This window comes from Sarcophilus harrisii, chromosome 5, assembly GCF_902635505.1.
Source record: "Sarcophilus harrisii chromosome 5, mSarHar1.11, whole genome shotgun sequence".
Classification (NCBI taxonomy): Eukaryota; Metazoa; Chordata; class Mammalia; order Dasyuromorphia; family Dasyuridae; genus Sarcophilus; species Sarcophilus harrisii.
The window spans coordinates 120,010,097-120,036,004 of NC_045430.1; the positions used below are offsets into that span (position 1 = coordinate 120,010,097).

At 31.5% G+C, this 25,908-nt stretch overlaps 1 protein-coding gene across 5 annotated transcripts in view; it reads right to left on the bottom strand.

The window, feature by feature from the left end:
* Window positions 1-2,422: 2,422 nt before the first annotated feature.
* Window positions 2,423-25,908, bottom strand: part of KRAS (KRAS proto-oncogene, GTPase) — a 39,481-nt gene continuing 15,995 nt past the window's right edge. For 3 of the 5 annotated variants that reach the window (XM_031938474.1, XM_031938472.1, XM_012550857.3), the window contains exons 3-6: window positions 22,421-22,599; window positions 17,063-17,222; window positions 5,758-5,881; window positions 2,453-2,569 (exon numbers count right to left, since the gene is read on the bottom strand). In XM_031938474.1, the coding sequence (XP_031794334.1) occupies window positions 5,762-5,881; window positions 17,063-17,222; window positions 22,421-22,599 (459 nt within the window). In that variant the 3' untranslated portion in view covers window positions 2,453-2,569; window positions 5,758-5,761. Of the gene's footprint in view, window positions 2,570-5,376; window positions 5,378-5,757; window positions 5,882-17,062; window positions 17,223-22,420; window positions 22,600-25,908 lie in introns of all 5 variants that reach the window. The other 2 variants (XM_031938476.1, XM_031938473.1) reach the window with 2 other exon arrangements.

Genomic DNA, 25,908 nt, shown 5'->3' on the forward strand with positions numbered 1-25,908 from the left:
AACTCAGGAACTAATTTGAGTATGTTACTTGGAGAAACAGTAATTTTTCCCTGCTGTACTGATCTAGTTACAGTACAATTTTATGCTATTTGATTTTCTCTACATGAAATTCTTAACAGCCAAGATCATAACACATAATTTAAAAAAAAAACAACACTAGAATTATTAATTGCTGGTTGCTTTTTTTAAGAAGGTGATTATCAAGATTACATAAAGCTACCACAAGGCAATAATTATTCCTTTCTAACAAGTAGAATTGATAATGAATTATATAGTAAATGACTTAAGAGGCAATTTTTTTGTTGCCATCAAAACAAAATATGAGATGTTCTTAGAAAATATTAAAAGAAATTCACTGGAATACAAATAAAATCAAGTTGTGCAAACTACAACTCAACATGCCCCAGTTTCTACAAATGTTTAAAAAAAAACTGCACAAAAGTGGCAAAGATTTTGATACACTACAAAAGTTAGGTTCTAAATTCTTATGCAGTGTGACTCAGTTCAAACAGAACCTAGAACTCCTAATTTTTGTATAATGACTCAAAAAACATACTATGCACACCTGCTACATTCTTCCACAAACATGTTATAGGGATTCTAAGACTAGGTCAATTTTCTCAACTTCAGTATTGGGTTTTGAATGTTAAGGCTATAAATAGATAAATGCTTATCTTCTAGGATTCCTCCTTCCCACCCCACCCCACCCCACCCTTTAATCCTACAAAAAATTTTTCCTCTTCCTCAAGCCACTCACAATTCAGGTAATGAAGAATAACTTATCAGTCCTACAAGTGTTTTTTTTTTTTTTAATTGCCCTGCTTCATCAAAAATTCAAGAACCCTACAGAAAATACATTTGAATCCCTTTTTTGCATCACAACTCTTAAGTATGGCCATTTCTTTCCCTTGGTACTGCATATATCTTGATAGCCTAGACAATGCTTCATGATCCTAAATTTAGTTAATTAACATTTAAGAAAAATTACACTTAAATTTTATCCAGAATGGAAACTACATTCAATCTTTGAGACTCATCTTAGTTATCAATTAATTTTTAACAGTTAAAACTAAAGCTAATATATTTCATGATTCAAATCAAAAGGAAAACTAAGTGAATTTTTTTTATAAAGAATTAAATTAAAAGAACTATCTAAAGACAGAGTAAAAGCAATAAGAAATTACAATTGTGACCTATGTATGCACTTAATATTTTTATTTTTCCATCATTAAAGAGTAGCGTCTGAATATAACCTCAAATGTTGTTCTAGTGTGGTACCCTCAAACAAAGTAGTGTCAGACTCAAACAGAAATAGATCCCTGTGAGTGCTGTTGACTAAAAAAAAACAAAACAAAACAAAACAAAACCTTAAATTAATATTAACTATGTTGCATTTTATATTTCCAAATTAGACATTTTAATCTAAAAATTCCAGCTCCACTTTGAAAGCAAGCAGCTTGGGGACTACAAGAGTGACATTTCTGCTCTAACATATACTAGGTCTGCCTTAAAAGTAAAGGCCACTAAGAGAGACAGCCTGAATGAATCAATTTAAAATAGGAAAATAAAAAGGACTTTACTATTTTCCACTGCCTTAAACATTTTTATTTTATTTCCTTTTTTATAGAAAAAATATATTTTTAAAGAAGTGACTATGACAAATAGTAGCAGTGGAAATTTTTTTAAAAATTCTAAATGACATACTTTACATTCGTTAAAGGTGATGTGAAACTACAGGACTTGATGTCTATAAGTTAAATCTATAGGAAGACTCTAAGACAGGGGTCCTCAAACTTTTTAAATAGGGGGCCAGTTCACTGTCCCTCAGACTGTTGGAGCGCCGGACTATAGTAAAATCAAAAACTTTGTTTTGTGGGCCTTTAAATAAAGAAACTTCATAGCCTGGGATGAGGGGGATAATCGTCCTCAGCTGCCGCATCTGGCCTGCCACTGTAGTTTCCGGACCCCTGCAGTCTAAGAGGTTCTTACATCCTCAAAATAAAGCTAATCATTTAAGTCTCAATTGAGGTTAAAATATCTAAGAACTAATCCATTATCGGGATAAAATAAAACACAGTATAGGGAGGGATCATTTAAAAACTGTGTAATGTTATACTTCATTGATTTGTTAAAATACCTAAATTCATAACTGGCAAGGGAAAAAAAGTTATAGCAAGTGTGCATGCACCAAAAATCCCAAGAGGGAAAATCTCAGATATTCAATTTTTTTTTTCACAGGCATTGCTAGTTCAAGAACCAACACTAAGGGAATACTGGCACTTAGAGGAATAAAGTTTCCACTGTCATTTTAAAATACGCATTCAGATAAAAGCTAAGAATGCATGAAGCAGAAAGAAACTAGGTAATGCTAAAAGCAAATGCTAATAATTTAGTATAATGTACAAAAAAAAATTATCTTAAGTATGCTTTAAGAGAAAAGTACAAATTTTATTTACATAATTATACACTTTGTCTTTGACTTCTTTTTCTTCTTTTTACCATCTTTGCTCATCTTTTCTTTATGTTTTCGAATTTCACGAACTAATGTATAGAAGGCATCATCAACACCCTGAAATACAAAGGAGATATAAAATCAATTTAGCAAGGAAGGGCTATAATTTGGTACCATTAATTTAAATGATGAATAGCTTATGAAAGCTTATGAAATTTTATCTTGTTCCTGATGGAGACATTAAGGTTAGGACTGTCATAAAGAATATTTATGTATGGAAGAATCTACATAAGCACTTTAATATTCTTAAGTATCCTTTTATCATACTTTTAGGGCTATTTCCTTTCTCATAATTTCAAATAAGAACACATTCTTGGGTATATATGTAGGGTTGGTTAAAACATCAAAGGTTTAAGAAAAAAGATAAGCAAAATAATAATGTTGATATGCTGAAATGATCTTTGCACTTAAAAGTATACTTTGAAAAAGAACATGTGAATTTTTACGCAAGGATAATTGTAATCAATACCTAAGTTTTTAAGCTAACAACAAAAACAAGAATCTTGATGAAAACAAAAATCATCACTATAATTGTACTTGTAAATATTAAAAGTCTAAATGCATCTTTGTGTGTTAAATCTCAATTATGCCTGAATTTGGACCCACTCTAAGCTATGTTCTTTAATATACTTCCAAAATCAATTTAATAGTTAAAACAAATGTAAGGCATTTGTCAACTAAAAAAAAAATTATAAATGTCAGTAAAATATATAAGCTTTTGTGTACTGCTAAAATAGCCTTAGGAAAAGAATCATAATACTCTTGGTTTATATATACTAGAAAGCAACTGTGTTTTTTAAATAATCACTAAAAACCCCATCTTCAGGTTCCTCAGATATAGGTAGAATAAAATAAATCCTATTGAGTGTTTTGTTTGATTTAGAGAGTAGTAAAAGAAAAAAAAATCAGCTAAAATGGAATTCAAAATATAACTAAAACCTGGTGAATTTTTTCATTCAATTGCACAACAGCAGTCTTAAGACATGGAACTGAATTCACTGACACATCCCCTTCTCCCCACCCCCCAAGTTATCAAGAACTTCTTGTAATCAATTAACATTTACACCTGGTTCACTTTGGGACCATTAAAAATGAAATAAATAGTATAAGATGAAATGTAAATTATGCATTGGATAAACCTGAAAATGTTCTAAAACAGATACATATAAATACTTCAAAGCCAGACACTAGAGGGAGCCTTAGGAACAAAAATCTAACACATTATTAAATCTAAATCAGGCCACTATTTTGAGAATTAAAACATCTTGTTTACTAAAATGTTTATCTTGTTTATCTTTGTTAACTTGTGTTTACTAATGTTTTGGCAAATTTATAAATTACTTGATTTTACTTAATGCAAGTTTATTTCTACTATGTTTTCCTACCTTCTGTTATATGAAAGGTAATAATTACATATTCCAAGTTCCAAGATGTTGAATTTGACATTTAATATATTGTACTACTAAGATTCCATTTACCTATGTTACTTGTAATCATCATTTCATTCAGCTTCTGTTCTTTCAGGTTACATTAAGCTTAACAATATACTTGGGTAGAGGTGCAAGTAGGTGTCTTTATTACATAGCAGGAAACAGTAATTAGTAAGTGATGTATTCAGTTAGTGACAAAGTAGTCTAATTCATATGTTCAGAAACATTAAGAACCTGGAAGTTCTGCTGAGGGTTTCCAGTAGCCTTAACATTTTCACTTTGGGTTATAATATTACTAACAAACAGTAAAGAAAAAGTCTGCAATTACTCTGTAGCAAATTTGGCACTCATAATTTCAACAAATTAAGCTATACCAACTCAAAGGAGCAATATAAAAATATAAATGTAAAAAGAGAAAACAATTCAACACTAACATTTAAAATATAATAGCACTAATAAGACATGGCTTTGACTAAAGCTTTCTATTTAATTATGATATTTTTTGCTGCTACACAAAATGCCATGAAGCTTCTTTCCATTTGACTGAAGCTGAACCATCCCTCCTTTCTATTTGTATCTCTAACATTTAAACAGAGTTCTTTAACTCATAGTAAGCATGTAACAAATATTTTTTCATTTAGTAAACTAAGACCATTGTTAGCAGTGTCCAAAAACATATATAACATTAAAGCAATTATAAAACATATATATAACACATAAAATTGTCATATATATATATATATATATATAAAAAGTAAGTGGGTTGTTTTTTTTTAAGAGTTGCTATGACCAAAACCTTTTATCAGTCTTTTGGAATTTAGCTAGACTAGTCAGATATAAGTGTTGTCTGGCAACACTTATACAGTTGGCTGCCAGGCCTTTCTACCATATGCTCTTCTGGCATAGCCTTCAAGAACACCATGAAGCATGCTCTCAAAAGGGTTTTGGTATTCCTGTATACATTTTTACATATATGTTTACGAAAAAGAACTGTAAAGAAAAATACCATACCACTAGGGAACTTACCTAAATCAACACTTAAAAAGGAAAAAGGAAAAGACTAACTTTCTTCATTAGAAAATAATTTTATCAAATGACTTCTATTCCTAATATCCACTCATAACAACAGTTTTAATAAATAAATTTTACTATTTTTCCCATGAAAAGGAAGATAAACAAATTTGAGTTCAACCTAAGCAACATTTAGCTAGTACTATACATGACATTATATTACTTCTTTTATCTTTTTACATTTGGATTAATCTATACACTAAACCTAACTACACAGTTAAGAGAATATATCTGTTGTTACCTTTTGGAGGTTTAACTCTTTCCAAATCCCTAGAATACAGAACACAATATATACAAATCATAATTTATTGGGGGGGGGGGGGTGAATTTCATGTCATCTAACTTAATTTGCTCAACAAAGACCCTGATAAGATGTGACCTTGGGCAAGTCACAATGTCATTATATTCCAGTTTCCTCATCTGTTACATTTGTTTTGGCCTTTCAAGTCTTACCAGCTCTATATCTATGATTTATACCACAGTGTGCAGATTACAGATACTGTGACCCAATGTAGTTTTTAAGAAAAAATACGTTTTCTGTCCTAAGTTTTCTGCTTAGTTTGAATTTAGAACCACTTTAAAAAGTGAAAGTAAGCATTTTAAAATGTATGCATTAAATTAAAATGCTATAAATCTACAAGCTTTTTGAGAACTGCCATAAGCAGTTCTAAAATTTTACATACTGTGTTACCTTTAAAAGACCCATCATCAGCTTTCTGTCAAAATTTAATTTGCTCAACTTACCAGATTACATTACAATGCATTTTTTAATTTTCACACAGCCAGGAGTCTTTTCTTCTTTGGTGATTTTTTTCAATCTGTATTGCCGAATCTCTCTCACCAATGTATAAAAAGCATCCTCCACTCTCTGCATTGTAAAACACAACTCCTTTAAAGTTTTGTTTCATTGCTAAAAATAATTTATTGGGATAGCCATGTAGACATGTAGAATAAATTAAATTAGTGAGCTTCACTTGTTAAAAAAAAAAAAAAAAAAAAAAAAAAAAAAGGACAATGCATCATTTACCAAGTTTTTAAAAGGGAGAGGGGCAGTTTCTCCATTTAAGCAAAAATACATTTTAAGAGTTGCTTAACATTGATGAACAAAATGTCTAAGGAAGGTAGAAGAGAATTTATCAAAACTTCTACAGTGTGTGAGTGTGTGTGTATTTCCCTTTTACCAAGCATTAATACAAAATTTTAGGAAAGCAGTCATTTTTAAATACAAAAATTAAAAAACATTCTCTATTCTGTATGAACTATTATATTTTATATGATTTTGTAGTATAAATGATAATTCTGCCACTGATTTTTGGTCCAATTTAGAGATTATTTTCTATAGCTTTCATATTTCAGAAAGTTCTCCAAATGAAATTAGAGTCTAAAACTAGATATAATACTCAATATTATACATCTATGATCTACTCATAGCTAGAAATATTTGAGAATTTAATCAGTTTTAAATAAAGTTTTTATATTTAGTAAAGTCAAATTTGGAGGATGTAACCCATTCAATAACATATATATATATAAATATACATGAAATGTGTACATATACACATACAGCACTTTGCACTTTACAAAAGCTATTCATTCTCTGGTGTCCTAAAGTTCAAAGGGTATTGAAAGAAAACAGTATATGGCAAGAGGGATTCACAGAAGTGCTTTTTCAAGTCTTTTCCACCAATAAAAAATTAAGCAAGTGCCAAATGGAAAAAAATGATAACTTAACATGGGTCCATCCCAAGAAGGTGGCCTATACTATCACACACACAAAAAAATTTGTAAATCATGCTGGTAAAACTGTAATTAACTTTGTAATTTACCAAATACAAGTTTTACCTTTTGTTTTTCAAAGTGAAAACTTCTAAAAACGTATGCAATACCTTCAATAGAACATTACTGAAGTTTCTGTAAGATTCCAAATATTTCAGTAACACTCTTGTAAATAAATTTGATTTGTTGCATATTGAAATTAATTACAATTTTCTTTTCAAACAAAACTATATTTTGTCTGAAAAGGTATTAACCTTTTTTTTTTTAAATACAATTCAGACCAAAGTCAAATAAAACCTGAACTAAATTCTATAAATGTAGATTTTCTCATTTTTAATTGTATTGGTTTATATCTATAATTATTTCCTTCAAGAGGCAAGAGTTTTTTTTTTAAGATTATCATGAAAATAAGATTAAAAATGACTGAGTTTTAAGGTACTTAAATTCTTTTTATAAAAGATTAGGTTTTGCATAAACCTTTTCAATTAAAACTCAAGAAGATAAACAGATAAACTTAAAAAACATTCAAACAAATACTTAAAAAAAAAAAAAAAACAAGCAAAAGCTCATTTTCTTAAGATGTTAAAAAATCTATTCCTACCAAAAAGATAAGTCATTTTCAGGGCCTATTTCGCTATGAAGAAAAAAAAAATCAAAGAACTTTGTGCTCTTAGTATTCTGCAGCAGGAATATAAAATGATTACTGCTCAATTTAGACTGAGTGCTTGACTTTTTTTTTTTTTAAGTAAACATACCCATCACCATTAAATAAAGGTGTGATTTTGGTAATAAAGGTGTGATTTTGGTTCTAACAATGCAGAGAATAGGAAGAAATTAATTCAAAAGAAATTACCAGCAGCACCACCACCAAGGAATTATTAGAATCATAATTTAGATTATAATCACTGAGAGGTCATTATTTCAGAATGAATTTTATTATCAAGAGAATATTTAGTTTATCAACATGAAAATAAATTAGAACATAAAGAGCCAATTAGCTACAATTTCCTTTTTCAAATATTATATTTCTTTTATATTGATTTTATGATCAATATGATCTCACAGAGATGTAAATTATCTATTCTATTTCCCTGTGATACCATCTACCATCTATTGGTTTATATTCAACTAAATTCTGGAGTATTACATATACTTACAAAGTGGCAAGTTGTCATATTCCAAGGACTTGTATATAATAAAGCTTCCAACATATTTAAAAATTTCCATAATTGAAATTTTAAAACCAGTTGTATGTACCACGTTTCTTAGAAGCCAATTTACAAAAAAAAAATATGATTAGAACTTTTCATATTATATGATACAGACCTTTCAATACAAGTGATAGGAAAGAAAGCTAGAAGGAACGGATACCTTGTGAAGTAAATATTTTAAGGATTAATTTAACTTTGTTTCCATAGACTAAAGTCTAAGATCAAAGAACAAAATACTGCCATTGAAAAAAATATGTGTTTCCTTCAGTGTATCCATTCAACTTAGAAGCTACACCAGGCCTCGAGAATACAAGAAAAAAAAATCAAATCCCCTAACCTCAAGTAACTTACAATCTCCTGGAGGATATAACATGTACATGACTGAGTACCTAGTAGATCATTTAAGGAAAAATGTGGGGAAGATCCACAAAAGTTTATATAGGTGACAGTTAAGGGCATCAAATGATATACCCAACATTAATGGAAAGGAGGATAGAAAGAAAAGGAAGATGCCATATAGTGAATTTAGAAAAACTGCTGTACACTATTTTGGCTGGAATATAAATTGACAGCCAGATTAGAGAGAACCATAAATTCCAGGATAAAGAATTTGTATTTTAAACTTGTGGGAATAGTAAAGACCTATATTTCAGCAATAATTTGTTAGGTATGAAGACAATGTATTGAAGGGAGAGACCACTTACACAATACTGCAACAAGCCATGAGAAAGACAATGAAAATCTAATTTAAAACAGTGACCTTGTTCAGGGGTCCTCAAACTACGGCCCGCGGGCCAGATGTGGCAGTTAAAGACATTTATCCCCCTCACCCAAGGCTGTGAAGTTTATTTAAAGGCCCACAAAACAAAGTTTTTTTTTTTTACTATAGTCCGGCCCTCCAACAGTCTGAGGGATAGTGAACTGGCCTCCTATTTAAAAAGTTTGCAGACCCCTGTATGTAAGTAATGATAGGGACCTGACACAGGTAGTGCTATAGAGGTAGAATCATTTAAGACCTAGAGCTGCTTAGACATGGGTAGGGAGATGTAACAAAAGATTATTCCTAGTTTACTAACTTGATAGTGTCCTTGATCTAAGTGGTGAGGATGTTTTCCATTTTGAATGGCGTGTATTTTAGTTATATCAATATGATGATGTGTGGATAGATTGGGAGCAGACAAGCTGCTGAGGGTTGGAGAAAGAGGAAAAGTAAAGAACATTTTTACATGTATTTGTGGGTATGCAAATACTTAAGGAGAAATAATTACTTGGTTTTTAAAAATGGTCTTAAGATAGTATCTCCCTTTGGCACTGAAACTTAGAAGATTTCAAAAATATATATACTTCCATATTTCAAAATAAAAGTCACAAATTAGCTCCATTTTTTTTTTTTTCTGTTTTTCTACCTCTGCCTCCTGCAGAATCCTCTGATTAAAATTCTTCCCTGGAACCCCATCTGAAGAAAGTCAAATTATTATCCATGTGTTCTCTTTTTCATCTTTCCTCTGCACAAGATAACCCTCCCAATCCTGCCACCACCTCATATAGTTCCCTTCTATTGTCACTGAGAGTTGCATTGTATTTGCATTCTTAGACTTTGGCAAAGTACATGGTATACTGTAACCGTTTAATAAATTATTTAATCTAAATAATGCAGTATGTGCTAGATTACAAACTTAAACACTGCATCTACACTAAATCAAAGCTGCTTCAACTGGGGGTCATGAAAAATTTGCAACAGTAAAAGGTTTTTGAATGCAATGACTACAAAGCAATTCAAAATCAAATGTGTACTGAATCTGAAGTGTTTCTGACAGAGCTTGCCCATGTTGCATTGTACAGCTTCACTACAGCCTTGGTTCTGAATATTACAACATGCACATTTTACCCTTAGCATGCACAAACACTACCAAAAACAACCTGGCCCAAATTTGAAACAGTTGTGTGAAAGTTTCTCAGGCAAAAAAGATGTCTCAAGTAGAAAAAATTTAAAAAGCCCTGCACTAAACAAGTTTCTCAATGAGAAGTTGAGCAAAGAGATTAGTATATACATAGACTCATAACCAATACTATGTTCCACCCTCACAAAAATCCAACACATACAAACATCTTCCAAGGCATTTTAATGCCAGAATACAAAACTTGTAAAATTCTTTACAATTAGGGAGAATTTCTGTCTCCAGAGCCCAGCATATACTGGTACACCGTAAGTACTTAAAAAACAAATATCTGATGAATGACTGAAAGAAGTAAAGGATTTTCAATGCTTCTAAGAAATATTTGAAGCTTCAGACTTATGAGATTTCTTTCAGTCCTTTGAGCTATAATCCTAAATTTTAATCTAATGAATTTCCAAATGCTTCTACTAAGCTGCAGGAGTTTTCTTATTTGTCACTGGTAATAATTTCTTTTGAAAATAATTCAAACAATTTTATAATGAGTATTTTTAATTAACTTTCATAACTTGGACCATAAACCTATGACGAGTGAACTACTTGAAATTGTAACTTTATTTCTAGAATTCTCAAAATTGAAATCCAATGAAAAGTGATTGATTAGGCCTATAGTCTTCTTTACTGATAGCATTTTACTAAGACTACCCACTTGTTTTCAGCAAAATGTATGACAATACTGACTCCCAGAGTTCCAGTATTAATTAACAGCTGCTGCCCCAAACATTATCACTTATTGACCCAGATGGGCCAGGATAATCTAGCATTAGCTACCCAATTAGATGCTTTAAAAAAAGTCAGGTCTAATCTTATCTACATTAGCAATGTATTAGTGTGTCAGTGTACACACTCATTACCCCAGCTTCCACTTATATTCTTTAGGAAGAAGAAACTGAAGGAGGGAGATGTATTTGTGTTTTTATTCCCCTTTTTATCCTTCCTTCAAGGGCCTCATTGAACTTACTCTGTCCTCCTAACGAAATGCAATAAAACTTAGAACACCACCAATTAATTGCCTTTCTCTAGAAATATATATTTTACACACACACACACACACACACACACACACACACCCCTCCTATGTGGTCAAGAATCAAAGAATATTCAGAGTTGTAAATTATTTCAGAGGCTCTATAGACCAATCCACACTTCAATAAGAATCACCACTATAATATCCCTGATAATGTGACCATCTGACCTTTGTAGAACTTTCAACTAGCAAACACTTTGTTGTCCTTCATAAGAAGAAAGAGTAGCCAAGAACAACACTGATTCTTGTTTCTTAAATTTGTTTGTAAATTTTAAGATGTAAGAAATGAAGATTATAGTTAAAATATAACTATTTTATACAACAATATTCAAAATATAACAAGAAACTGGAAAAATAAGTTTATAAAAAGCTTGGAAAGACTAAGCAATATATATGATTCTCAGGGCATTTCAAGAATGAAACTAGAGAGAAGACAACAGATGAAAAAAAGCAAATTGTAAAGATTTTTAAATTTTCTTGAATTGCATAGGACAAGCAGTGAGGTATGACTGGAAGGGGAAAAATGTCTCATCACATTAAAGAGAGACAAGAATAACTATGTATGTATTCCACTAGTATCCATCCATGCAATGTCAAAAGAATTCAAGCAAGATCCCTCAAGCATATGGGAAGACTCCAGTGAATGGTTACTAGGAGGGCATTATCCACTTACATGAGAATACTGATAAGATCAGAGATTCCCTGAAGCATTTTGTCTTTTAACAGAATGTGCCACCATCTAAAATATCTGGGCACAGTTAAAGTGGATCTTTTCCCCAATTCGAGATTCTATTGGATAGTAATCTTTTAAAGAGAGACTATGTCTTTCTTTTTTAATACCATCTAGCCACAATGTCTTATACTTATTAAATGTTTAAATTCAGGGCAGCCATTGGCACAGTGGATAGAACACCAGCCCTGAAGTCAGGAGGATCTAGTTCAAATCTGATCTCAGACACTTAACACTTCCTGTGTGACCCTGGGCAAGTCACTTAACCCCAATTTCCTCAGCAAAAAAAAAAAAAAAAAAAAAAAAAGTTTAATTTAATTCAATTTAACTAGATAAATTTTCTCTGTAGTTCTTTCTCTATTTTTTCCTTTGTCACATTCTCTATGTACCTACCTATGCCTTCCTTCATTTTTTTAACTTTTCAGTCTGCTTATGCCAGAAAGCACAGACAAGTACACTTTATTAAAGGGAAGATTTGCTGATGCTAAAGATTTTTAAGCATTTAATTGAAGTTTACTCTCCATTATAACTTTTTTAAATGGAAAGGTAGCTTTGGAAAGTGAGGTGTATTAGAATTCAGGGCAATTTGTTTTGAATCCAAACAATGTCACCTTATGTGACCTTGAACAGGTCACTTTTCTTATTTAGTCTTATCATTTGGCTATCTCCAGTACTATAACTTGGCAAACACATCTTAACAGTACCAAGAGACAGCTCTCTACTACTACAGATACTACGGCTGCCTCTCCTATATTTGCTTAAAAAAATTAAACTGGACAATAAATTCTCTACATAGTCACACTGATCCAATTTTGGACAATTTATCTTCTTAGAATTGTTTTCATGTCATGAGTTAACACGTTACTCATGATAAGAATTCCTCTAAAAAAATTTCAGCTCACCAAATCCTACCCATCCTTTCTTCCACCAAAACATCAATTCTGTCAACGTTTTACATCATGTTCACCCCATGAAACAAAACCAGATTCAGAATAGGAGCAACCTTCACTTGTTTTTCCAGATTTGGAGAGAATAAAATTTTCATTAAACAAATTAAGAAATTATAAGCAACTGTCTCAGTTAAGCATGCAGCAAGTACCCAGAATATCAAAATTCTACCATCAATATTATATCAAGCCTTTCTGCCACCTTTCTTGAACATCAGCTTTTCTTATTTTGTTAATCCCTTCAAGAAGTCACATTTGTTTATGCCTCCATTTTCTTTCTCCCAAAATATTATGCCATACTTTTCCCTTTCTCATCTATTTCTCCAATATCTGCTGGAGTACATTACTGTACAATATGATTCTCCCCATGTCCTACACCAGTCTTTTTGTCCAAATGATTTCTTCTAGATAAGGTTTATCTTTCCTGTATATATAGAACTATATTCTAGTTGTAGGTTTCGTATCACTGATGTGAATTGTCTTAAGAATTTCTAGTTGACCTTACTTATTAACCATGTTTTAAGTATTATTAGTGTAGATAACACCTGAGACCACTATGTGTAAGTATTACTAAAATGTAATTTTAACTTTAAATCATTTAAAAATAGAATTATTATAGTAATTATATAGTTATACTAGCTATTTTATTTATTTATATTTAGTATTTATACAAGGCTTTAAGATTTGCAAACTCCTTTAGAAATATCTCACTTTATCCCATAGCAATTCTGATATGCACATACCATTACCATTATCCCCATTTTACAGTTAAAGAATCCAAGGCAGATAGATTAATCCAAGGTTATATATCTAATTAGATTTAAGATTGAATGTGAATTCAGGTCCTTTCTGAATTCAGATCCAGAGTTTGGTCATCTAGCTACCTCTAATAATTATATATATAAATAATATATATAAACACATGCAACCAGTAACCAGTCCCATTAAAAGTAACTGGAAAATATTTAAATATTAATACGTGATTTTATAAGACAATATGCAGCTCAAAAAGATCCTTATGTATGTTTTAGTGACCACCTGTTTTTATGTGAGTTTAACACCATGGCTTTATAACAATGAATTAAGTCATAAGTCTGATCCCTATCCCGATCTACTTAATAATGGACTTACATAATAAAACTTAAAATCCAAAAATACTCATAAAAAAACTAAGTCATGAAGAAAGACAGCACCCTTTTGTGAGTAACCACTAGAATATAAAATAAAAGTTATTAGAATGTTTGAATCACAAAATGCAACCTATAGAAAGGGGAAAAGTACATAGTCTAAGACTGCACATAGGAAATATAATAGTTATATGAAAGCTATGTCCTTGAGTTTATTATAAGATTCAGAAATCATATTTCAAACTCTCTACACGTATTTAGAATAGCTCTTTAAAAACCTTATAAGATATACTTAAAAAAGACTTCAAATTAGATTCAACTGATATTTGTGGCTAAGCATATTTTTCACATAATCAGTTGAACAGCATAAGTCTATTTAAAAGTTTAAGAATCAAGTTTTCTTAAGAAATGTTCGTTCAATAAAAGCAAACTTCAAAACAGATTTATGAAGTAAAGTGGTTATTCAATATGAGATCATTAAAATTTCTGAAGTTTCTGTTAAATCAGTCCTAACCCCACCAATTTCTATTACCAATTGGAGATATGTTCATGCTCAAGAAATTTTGGCTCTTAAACTTTTTAGAAAGGCAGAAAAATAATCACATATTAAAGAAGCATGGATATTTTAAAACAAAATATGAAAACCATAATACTTTAACTAAAAACATCAACTGATTATCACAAAAATCAAATGATATTTAATCATCTGGGAAGGAGAAAATGGAGCTTTAGGATGCTCTGCTTTGTCCTATCAGTCATCAGCTTGCTATTACCAAAGTTAATTCAGAGGTTCTCTTCTAGGAATTAAAACTGTTTCCCTTTTTACCTGCCTTTGATTTGTAGTCCTCTAAAATATTAGGCAAGTCTATGACATTTGACTTTTCTTGTCTAGAAAGTGGGAGGATCCATTCTTATTGCTCCAAAAAAACTTTTTAAGTTTTGTGATAAAACAAAATCTCCCTCTCTTTAGGAAAGAGTGTCACTATAATAGAGCTGGCCTGGGAAACCAAGTTTCCTTTTTGCCTTTGTTCTCTTTCTAGGAATATAATCATAGCAAGTCTATATACAAGAATTTTTCTCTGACAAGAGACTCTGTCCTCTCTCCCAATGTCATTGGTTTGACTGAAGCGTCAACTCACATTACTGCAAGCAACAGTTTTACTTAACTGTTATATCATGACTGGTTGACCTACTATTGAAGATCAAGACAGCCAGGTCATCATAGCGGACATAGAAATACTAGAAATGTTGAAGAACATAATTTCCATTATTTTAAAAGAAACTTATGGCCACAGCTATTAAGGAGTAAATTCAGCACTAGTAACTTGATGTCTCCATCCAAGTATACTTATGTTTTAAACTCAAAGCAACACAAGACCAGTCAATCTTTAGACTATTGCTGCAGTTCCTATGAACAACCTCATAACTAAATACAATTAAAAAGAAATGTATTATGTATCTATACTGTGTACAAAGCACTAAGCTAGATTCTAGGGCCACAAAAATAACAAGAAACAGTTGCTGCCCTAAAGGAACTTACATTCTACTCTGGAAGAAAGTGAGGAAAATATAAGAAGGAGGCTTCCCAGCTGCAATCCCCACACACCCCAAAATGACTTCGGCCCCAGGATGGACTAAAAGCAAAATTTCATTAAAGTATAAAAATGCAAAAAACAAAAACAATATCATCTCATTTTTGGTTAAAAAATAAATTGATTCTATGAAAGGAAATTCCTTGTATTGTACTTGGTTTTTAGTTTTACTATATTAATCCTGAAATAGTTTTCTCCCAACTAACATCATATAAATGTATTTGGAAGTAGAAATGAAGAAATATGGTGAATGCCACAAAAAGAATACTCGTATATTTTATTTGCAAGACATAATTCAAGTTTCACATTACTCAAGAGAGACTTTCCCACAATCAATCTTTTTTGTTTCTTTTTCTGAACCTACCACTTAATCACTGAAGGGACTATAGGGTTAACAAAAAAACAAAACAAAACAAAAAAAAAAAAAAAACCCTTTGCCCAATGCAGACAGGAGAGGTAGAAGTGTTTCTTTGGGACAATGAGAGGTTAAGTGTCTTGCCATGCTAAGGTAAATTCTTTGAAATCCTAAAGCACTTTCTCTCTCAGGCAGTCTTTTTAGCACAATCATGTGCTGTTTTATATTTTTATTTAATTATTGTTCATTTTAATAGTCTCTCCAGTAACATTTGCTTCTTCATACAAGAAATTTCTTAAAGACTTTGAAGCACATAGTTTTGCAAACACTTTTTGAACTCATATTAATCAGGTACTTTACATGTTACCCAAAATGGTCTGAAATTTTGTTAAGTCTGAATAGATAAATAAAACTTTTCTAAAAGACCTTTAAGTATTCTAATGTATAATGATCTAAAAAATAAATTTTTGCTTAAAATGAGTCTGATTTTGAATTTTTGGTATATCAATTTTTAGTCACCTATGTAGATACTACAGTGTAATATTTTCACTTTTAATTTTATTGTTCATTTTAAGAGCTTTTCCCATTATATCCTATGAATATGTCCACTTTTATTATTTTTACAAATTTTCACTTTATAAAACCCTGTGAAGAATTTGTTTTATATTATACTAAATGTAACTTTTATAGCCGTTAATACTGCTCAAATTTGACTCAACAATTTATCTTTTTAAATGTATATCTTCATGTTCAATTTATAGGATAAAATAATAGCTTATTCTGTGAATTTTTTAATATTCCTCGCTTTAAAAAAATCTCTGCTTTCCTTAAATTAACTTCTATCAAGGGAAAAGTATTTACAAGATAATGGAATTGCAAACTCTATCTAGCAGCATTACAATGTTTCTAGAGTTACTAGTAGAGAATAGAAAATCTCCTAAATTAAAACTTCCAGAGTTCTTAAGAATAATACAACTGAATTTTTAACATGAAGCACACTCTATTCAATAAAGCTATATGTGAGAATTTAAGTACTTGAATTCAAAGTTTTACACTCACATCCATGGATAAAGGACCCTTAAACAAGTATATTATTCTTTTCTATTTGAACAGATTACCTCTTTTCTAGGTTAAAGGAAAGAAAATTGTTGGATTTTTCTATGAAAGGATTAATTTAAGCACTCAGTTATTTTAAGCAGCATATTCATTTATTAATCCACCAAAGCTAAATTCAGTCACAACTTTTACTAGGCAAAAGGTTAACGTGAATTGAAGCACACTTTCCAATCTCAACAAAAAGTTTTTTCTATTTATTGTAGTTTTACTTACCTGTCTTGTTTTTGCTGATGTTTCAATGAAAGGAATTCCATAACTTCTTGCTAAGTCCTGAGCTTGTTTTGTATCTACTGTTCTGGAAGGTAAATCACATTTATTTCCTACAAGGACCATGGGTACATCTTCAGAATCTTTAACTCTTTTTATTTGTTCTCTAAGGTAGGAAAAGAAAAAAGGCATGTTACAACAGAAACATTTAAGCAGATTATCTTCTAATACTTGATAAAAAAAAAAATTAACTTTAGTAGTATGTGCAGTCAGGCTGAAAAATGACTGTAACCTCCAGTTTCCCCATAGAACAAAAAATTTTTTTTTTGATTAGGTTAAACAAACATCAAAATTAGTTCAAGTTATTTTTTTACTACACATTTTCAAAAGGAGAAAGGAAGAAAGAGATGGGGGTAAGGAGGAAATCTTCATTTTAAAATATAACTACTTCAAAGAATGCCCAAGCTATAATTTTATATATTTATAATTTCAAAGCAACAAACACACTGAAAGAAATATAATAGAAAAAAAATGGAAAATTCAGAACTCAAAACGTATCTAAAAATTATCTAGAACATATGCTCTAATTTTAAAATACATTTCTTCAAAATGTAAATATTTTGGGCCTAAAAAACAATTACCAGTAAAAACTTTATTCTTCTTTTCCCCATGTTCCTACTGCCAAATAAAATGATGATCAAATTCTTAAATAACCTTTATGCGCTTCCATGGAAATCCAGGATTTATTCAAAGTTCTTTGAGGGGGGGCAGGTGAAAACAGGCAAGTATTTTTAACTGGCCTTTTTTGGTTTGATGTTTCAAAGCTGGCTGTAATTTCAATAAGGAAATGATGTTTTAATTTCTAGTGTGATTGAGTCAGAGGAGTAATTGTTACCTTTTCTTTTTCTTTTTTCCCCCTGAAGAACCATTTCTATGGTGAAGCAGTACTCCAGAATTTGAAAATGCCAATTTCTAACAGACTTTAAACAAACTCATTTTATAAAACTCACATTCATAGGTTATTCCAACTCAAGTATCCTTTCTACTATATACCATTTGGCCTCTTGGAATTGTGGTAGAAAGACTTTTCATATACCATATCTACCATTGTTAATTAGGTCCATAAAAACATAAAATAAAATAATATTAAAAAGGTACAGCAGGTCTCAGTCAGTCCAATCTTGGATATTTGACAAATTACATTATATATGAGTTCTGTTGATAGTGAAGTTGAATATAACATATACCATGTATTAATATACTATTGTGAAATGATGGCTTTTATGTAGAAAATCTCTATGCTATCTGTAGATTGTCACTTTTAAAGAATGTATAAATTTATAATATACCTTACACCAAAATCACACTGGACAATTAAATAGAATATGAAGTTTTTTTACTCTTTGGCCAAATTCTTTAAAGATATTTTAATTCAAAAGCTCTACTGCAGTTGTTAAGCTCTAACTTTGCATCTATATTTAGGATGCAGATTACAAATCATTTCAAGAAATTTTACACTTAGAACTTTAAAATGATCAAACTATGATACTATGTTAACTCTCAATTGAGTCCATCTTTTTTGATGGTGGCTCTAAATTAAGTCCATTTTGTGTGAGTGTGTATGAATTTGCTGAGTTACATTTTCTGTGGTTGTTACTTTAACCTCTTCTGTGGTTATAGTAATTTCCATAAACTAATATAAAATTTACATATTTTAGTTTTATGTCAGTTCTACAAAAGAGACATATTTCAACTCATCTTTTTAGGGTCTAAAATTTTGACTGACCAGATTTATGGACTGGTTAGAAAAGAAGTGTATATTTTTAATAAACTAACGTTTTATTTTGACCTTACTCCATGGAAATCCAAGATTTGTTCTGATTTTTTCACCTTAGGTATGGATCCTCAGCATCTTGTCCTGAGCCCTGCATTTAGTAAGCAATTAATAAATTCCTATCGAATATGGTTTTGATAGAGAAAATGAATATATAGTTTCAAACCCAGGGAAAAGATTAAAGCAATTGAAACATAAAATCAATTATTATTGCCAAGGTCAAGTCCTTTGGCAAATTAATGAAAGCAAATCACAATATGCCAAACTTTGAGGAGTTTAAATGATCATAATATCTTCAATTAAAAATTCAAAAAAATACGCATACTGGAGTTAACTTTTTTAAAATGGAAAACCAACTTGGTCATCTATTTTATTTAGGTATGTAAAAAGAATGGATAACAATGGAAATAAAGCCTGACAAAATGGCTCACTGATAGTAGAGTATCATGGACAAATATTTCTTGATTTTACTAAGCTATCTTGCAGAATGAACCTCTTACAGTAAGTATCTTTATGGCTATGACAGAGAAATGTGGACCAGGTAATACATGAGAGGCTACAGAGTTTAGTGTACAGAATGTTGGACTTGGAAATCAGCAAAATCCGGGTTCAAATCCTATCTTAGATATTGTGTGACCCTGGCAAGACATTTAACCATAACCAATCAATTGTCAGGTCCTGTCAGTATTTTTCATATATGTCTTCTCTCCTTTGACATTGCAACTAACTTAACGTAGGCTATCATCACCTCACACCTTGCCTTTTGCAACAGCTGATTGTGGTCTCTCTGCTTCAAGTCTCTACCTACCATCCATCAACTGTCAAATTTTTCTTCTAGCATCAAATTTAAAATCCTGCCCATCTTTTAAAGATCTTTATGTCCTGGCCACTCCTACCTTTCCAGTCTTCTCATACCTTACTGCCCCCCACACGTGTTCTGAGACTTGTCTCATGCTCCTGACTATGCATTTTCATGGCTTGTGCCCCCCATAGCTGAACTTTTTTCTCTCCTCCTCAAGTCAATCAAAATCTTACCTTCTGTAGGCTTTCCTGGTTCTTCTTAACCTTTACTCTGAGACTACCCCTAATTAATCTTGTGTATCATTTACACAATGTTATCTCTGCCAATAGACTGAGAGTTCCTTGAGAGAAAGAACTGTTTGTTACTTGTTTTTTTTTTGTTTTGTTTTTTTGGTATCTCCAGTGTTTAGCATTGTCTGATAGGATAGTGCTTAATAAATAATAAAAAAGTGCTAATTGACTGACAACCTCTCTTGTTCTCAATTCTTCATCTTTTAAAATTAAAGACTAGGCAGCCTTTAAAGTACATTCCAGCTTTACACATATGATTTATGACTAACAATTGATTATATTATTACACTATTCAAAGTGTCCACCTGGAGGAATTTCTCTAATAAGACCATAGGACTTTGTCCTCGGTTCTTTAAAGTTCAATATTGTCATCAAAAAGTGGGTAAAAACAGATTTTTTTAACAAGTCTATAGAAAAATCAACTAAGAAATTATAAAATACAAAGAGAAATTTACATAAAAGGTTGCATTACTATAAAATTATAAAAGATTAATTTTAATTGCTTGACAATGACATGACAGTGTCACAGAGCTCCTAAAAATCTATAATACAGTCTTAACATATAACAGTAAGTATCAAGTCCAAATTAAGAAAGCAATAATCCTTTAGACTGCACTCTACCATGGCTTGAAATACTGTATATTCATTTCTAGGCAAAATGATTCAGAAGGAATAACAATTTCCTAAGAAGGCCACCAAAGTTATGAGGGACCTTAAAATTATATCAAGTGAGAATTAAAGGAAATAGTGAAGTAAAACCTAAAGAAAAGAAGGGCTAAGACAATATGATTTAATTTTTGTTTGTTTGTTTGTTTTTTTGAGATAAATGTCTTCTTTGCTATATCAACAGAAAGACTGAGGACCAAGAAACAGAAGTTATAGGGATACAGATATACTGCCCCCCAAAATATGAACTTCCCAACCATTAGTTATTTAAAAATAAAATGAGCTACCTCATGAAGTGGTGAGTTTCTTTCATAGGAGGTGTTCAAACATTCCAAATAAATGTTTTCCTATTATACGGGAAGAGGAGGCAGCACAGTGTAATGAAGAATACTGGTTTTTGAATCAGAAGATCAAACAGTCTGACTCCTGACATTCACAGGTTATATGATCATAGGCAAATAAGGTAACTTTCTGAACAATCAGTTGGTTCCAGGTTCCAGACTCATCTTCCTCAATTCAAATCCAGCTTCAAGGAGTTACTAGCTGTGTGACCATGGACAAGTCACTTAACCTTATTTGCAACTCAGTTTTCTCATATTTAAAATGAGCTAGAGAAAAAAATGGCAGTACGTCTGCCAAGAAAACCCTGAATAGGGTAACAGAAAGTTGCATATGACTGGACAATTGAACAAAAGATACTCCTCCAAGTTTGTTTGCTCAATTATAAAATGGGTTTAATTGTACTACTGACTTTTCAGGATTATTTTAAGGAGAGCACTTTGAAACATTCAAGTTCAAAATAAATACTGTCTATAATTATGTCCACACTTAACCCTTTGAGGGATTAATGTCCTTTCCAATACTAATCTAACAGGAGTTGGCCTATGCCTATTTCCATGGAACTCTTGGTCCCAATGCAGGACTCGTGATCTAATTCTGCATTAAAGTACTTTTGCAGATGTTGGACTTGGGGATGATGTGGTTATCCCTTGTTCATCTCCATAACAATTAGTATATTTCAAAGATGACCAGTGACTAAGAGCTGATTCTGAACAGGATACTGGAAAAGAATGAGAGAAAAAAAAATTCAAGACTCTTTTAGGGCTTACAGAAAGTAGCAGAAAGGATTTCTCTTCCTTCTCTTAAACTTTAGCAGGTATAAAGGTTATAAGGACATATAACAAAGGCCATCAGAAAAGATGAGTACATGCTCAGTTCCATGGGAAATACTTCAATTTTTTTTTCTTACTACGATTCTATACTTCTTAAGAAGTACTAATCTTGATTACTATTTTTAAAGTGATTTGGGAGAGGGAGTAAGCTTATGAATATCTTGTAGCTTTTCTACTCTACTTACATAGCCGCTCTTAACAATTAATTGAAACATATACAGATTCATCAACCAGTGTTCCCATTCCAAATTATACTTTGAACCAGTTTTAAGTCCCAATTTTTTGCTGTAAAGCACTAAATTCCATAACCTCTGTATGCTAGCTCTTAACAATTCAGGAATCAGGGGCTAAGTCATAAGTGGAAGCAGGTCCGGAAAAAAGAGAAGAATTCAGTCTCTTAAATTAATAGATGTTTGTATAACATGGCCCATTATAAATAAAATTTTGTCTATTTGTCAATTTTGAACAATCAATGTGAATGCAGTTGTTGTAGCAATATCTACGATTTCTATAGTTATAAAATTAATAAATTTTCCTAGAATAAAGCAATTAAACAGTTCTCCAGTTTGGTTTTCTAAAATTGGTTTGTTTTAAACCCACCTATAATGGTGAATATCTTCAAACGACTTAGTATTATTTATGGCAAATACACATAGAAATCCCTCCCCAGTCCTCATGTACTGGTCCCTCATTGCACTGTATTCCTCTTGACCTGCTGTGTCGAGAATATCCAAGAGACAGGTCTCTCCATCAATTACTACTTGTTTCCTGTAGGAATCCTGAGAAAGGAGAAACATAGTCTAGGTTATTACAATGCACCTTTTTATTTTTTTAATCTGGGTGCTGTACAGAGATGCAGTGATGCTATAGTACAAAAATCATTTAAACAGGGTTGAACTTAATCTGAAAAAATACCAATCATTAATATAAAGATCTGGTCTGGTTACGTTACTATATTTGATTAGAATACTATTCCCATCCCTCCCTGAGGTGTAACCGATTCTGGGTCCTCAATGGGCATGCCAGGGAAACACATGCTAAAGAGGCTTTAAACATGGATCTACAATGAATTTTAAGTCAGCAACTAAAGAAGATCATACTCACAGGATGGGAGGGATGGAATTGCCATTTAAATCAATGGCAGGAGTACCCATACCAATAAAATCACAGATCTCACAAATATTTCCTGAATATCTTTTATGTGCCTAACAAAACATACAAACTTACACATAATTATTTTACATTAAGATGACCTTCTGAAGTGCTTTAGGTGCATGTGATTTTTCTTAGGCCAGCCTGCTGGTAGCAAAAAAAATCTTATGGGAGTCAGTAAGGTGCATGATGGTTTTTACCTGAAGTTTTAAGGAGTTTCTAACTATAAAATGAAAAGAAAATTATATAATCAGACTATGAACGAAAGAATGAAGTATCCCTTAAGGACAATGACACAAAATAAGAGATTGGTAATAACCCATTCCAATGCAGTATTTCCCCCCCAGTTTCCTGGCAATAATATCCTTCCCAGAAATTTCCACAGCCCTGTGTTAATGTTGCCAGAAAAGAGAAGGAACAAAGTAAAGTCAAAAAAAAAAAAAGGAAGCAGAGGTACCATTGGGAGACAAACATTAAGCTATATTCTGTAACTGATCTATCCCATATTCCTGCTATGAGGCTAAAGCTAGTATACCTTGTAATTTAATATCACCTATCTATTTATAATATATCTTCAATTCTAAGCAAATGCCTGAATTAGCCATTAACTTATTTTATATTTTTAAACAAATTAAGAATTGCCAGAATTTACATCTAAGAGTGGTATTTTCAATGTACCATTCATTATACTTAAACTAAAGAAATACTGTATGTGGGGTAAAATAAATTAGATGTGGAAATGCAGTCATTCCAGTATTTCAGATCCTTCTGGAAAAATATCTTGAAAAGGAAGGCCCCTTAAAAATATTTGTTGAAGGACAGCTAGGTGGTGCAGTGGATGAAGCACCAGCCCTGAAGTCAGGAGGAGCTGAGTTCAAATCTGATCTCAGACACTTAACACTTCCTAGTTGTGTGACCCTGGGCAAGTCACTTAACCCCAACTACCTCAGCAAAAAAAAAAAAAAAAAAAATAGAGAGAGAGAGAGAGAGAGAAATATTTGTTGAGTGCAAATGGAGAAATGGAGGTTATGTAGGGAAAGAGATATCCCTTGTCTTTATATCTTCATCAAATTACTTGATTAATTGAAGGTTTTAAAAAGGACAGGCAAATGAATCATGTAGATCTATGGAACAGAAAGGATTTTTAAAGATCTGCTCTGAAAAGGTTTTTAAACTTTTGGTGACCTTTTAAATATGGAGAGAGTTCTCTTTTTCTTTTTAAAATTAAAAAAATTAAATTACCCTTCCTTACACATTAATTGAAATTGTAATTGAATAGAAAACTTTGAAGGAAAAAGACAGAGAAATTTAAGTTTTCTAGTTCCTTAACTTTATTTTATAAATAAGGAAACAGAGGCCCAAAGATGTTAGATGACTTGTCCAAAATAAAACAATTCATTGAAAGGTAGAGAAAGGGCACAACTATAGAAAATGATATATACAGAATACAAAAGAATATGAAAGATATGAAGTGATACAGAATAAAAAAAGTGAAACCAAAAGGATATGATACACAACTTCAATTATAAAAAGCAACACCAAACAATATACCTGTGATAACAATGAAACAATCAACACCATTAGTGCTAGCTTATTCAAGATAATACATTGTCCTTTATTAATAACAAATAAAAAGTATGCCCAAGGCTTTACAACCATTTTTATTATTTATGGGGTTTCAGAGTTTAGTTTTATTTGATTTTTTTTATTTTTGATTTGTTTGTTGTTTGTGCTTTCTTAGTTCTTGTTCACATATTTGAAAGCTTTTATTATGTCAATAGAAACAGAAATAAAATTTTCATATTAAAAAAAACATATTCAAACTCAGGTCTCCTGATTGCAAGTTCAACAAAAACACTGTGACCCTGTCCAATCAACATCACAAACAGTAAAGTCATTACTACTGCTATCCATGTGCACTTCTTTTCTCTATCCATAGAATAATTTTAACAATATAAGCTTCTACAAATATGGCTGTTATTAGGCCTGGATATTTGAAAATTCTGATAGATTTCTAATGCATAAACTTTCCAATTTAATTCACACAAACTGTAATTAAAATATTTACTAAATGGAAAATACTATTCAAAGTGTGTATGAATAATAAGCTTCCACAGAGTCCTACTCTGAATCCTAATTAAGAAATGGTGACAAAGGGCAGCTAAGTGGCACAGTGGATAGAGCACCAATCCTGAAGTCAGGAAGACATGAGTTCAAATGTGACCTCAAATATTTAACACTTCCTAGCTGTGTGACCCTGGGCAAGTCACTTAACCCCAATTGCCTCAGGGGGAAAAAAAAAAAATGGTGACAACGCTGAGTCCTTGCAGGCTGAAGGAATGAAACACAAGTTCTGATAAATTCTTCCATTATAGAAAACTTTTTCATAAAGATGTACTAATAGACTTTCTGCTTTCAGAGGACAAATCCATCTTAGAAGAAAGATGTTCATCACTAGTAGTAACTCATCTTTCAATGTTGAATTTTTATAGCAACTAACATAAGATACTGAAATTCCCATCATACTTTTGTTGCCATCTCTTCTCTTTCCGCAGTATGACAGAAAAAGAATCAGAGAATCCTAAAGACAATAGTTTTTATACCGTATGCAACCATTAAAATTAACTGCTAGTAGTTTAACCATAAAGTTCTTATCCAAGGATCGGCAAGTTGATATACTACGAAATGCAAAAAAGTGAATCATATTGTTAATCCACTGAAATCAGAAGATATATGGAGGTTGCACCTAAATGGAAGAAGGCTTTCTATGGAAAAGCAAATACAAAAAGAGTTGGAGGAATGGGTTTTGTGGCTTTTCAGGGAATAAGTATTTCATAGGGATACTTTATCTCTCATTGTAGTGCATGGTAATTTATCTGACATCAGTGGCAGATTTTGAGGTAGAAAAGTTCTACGAAAAACATACCAAATTAGAC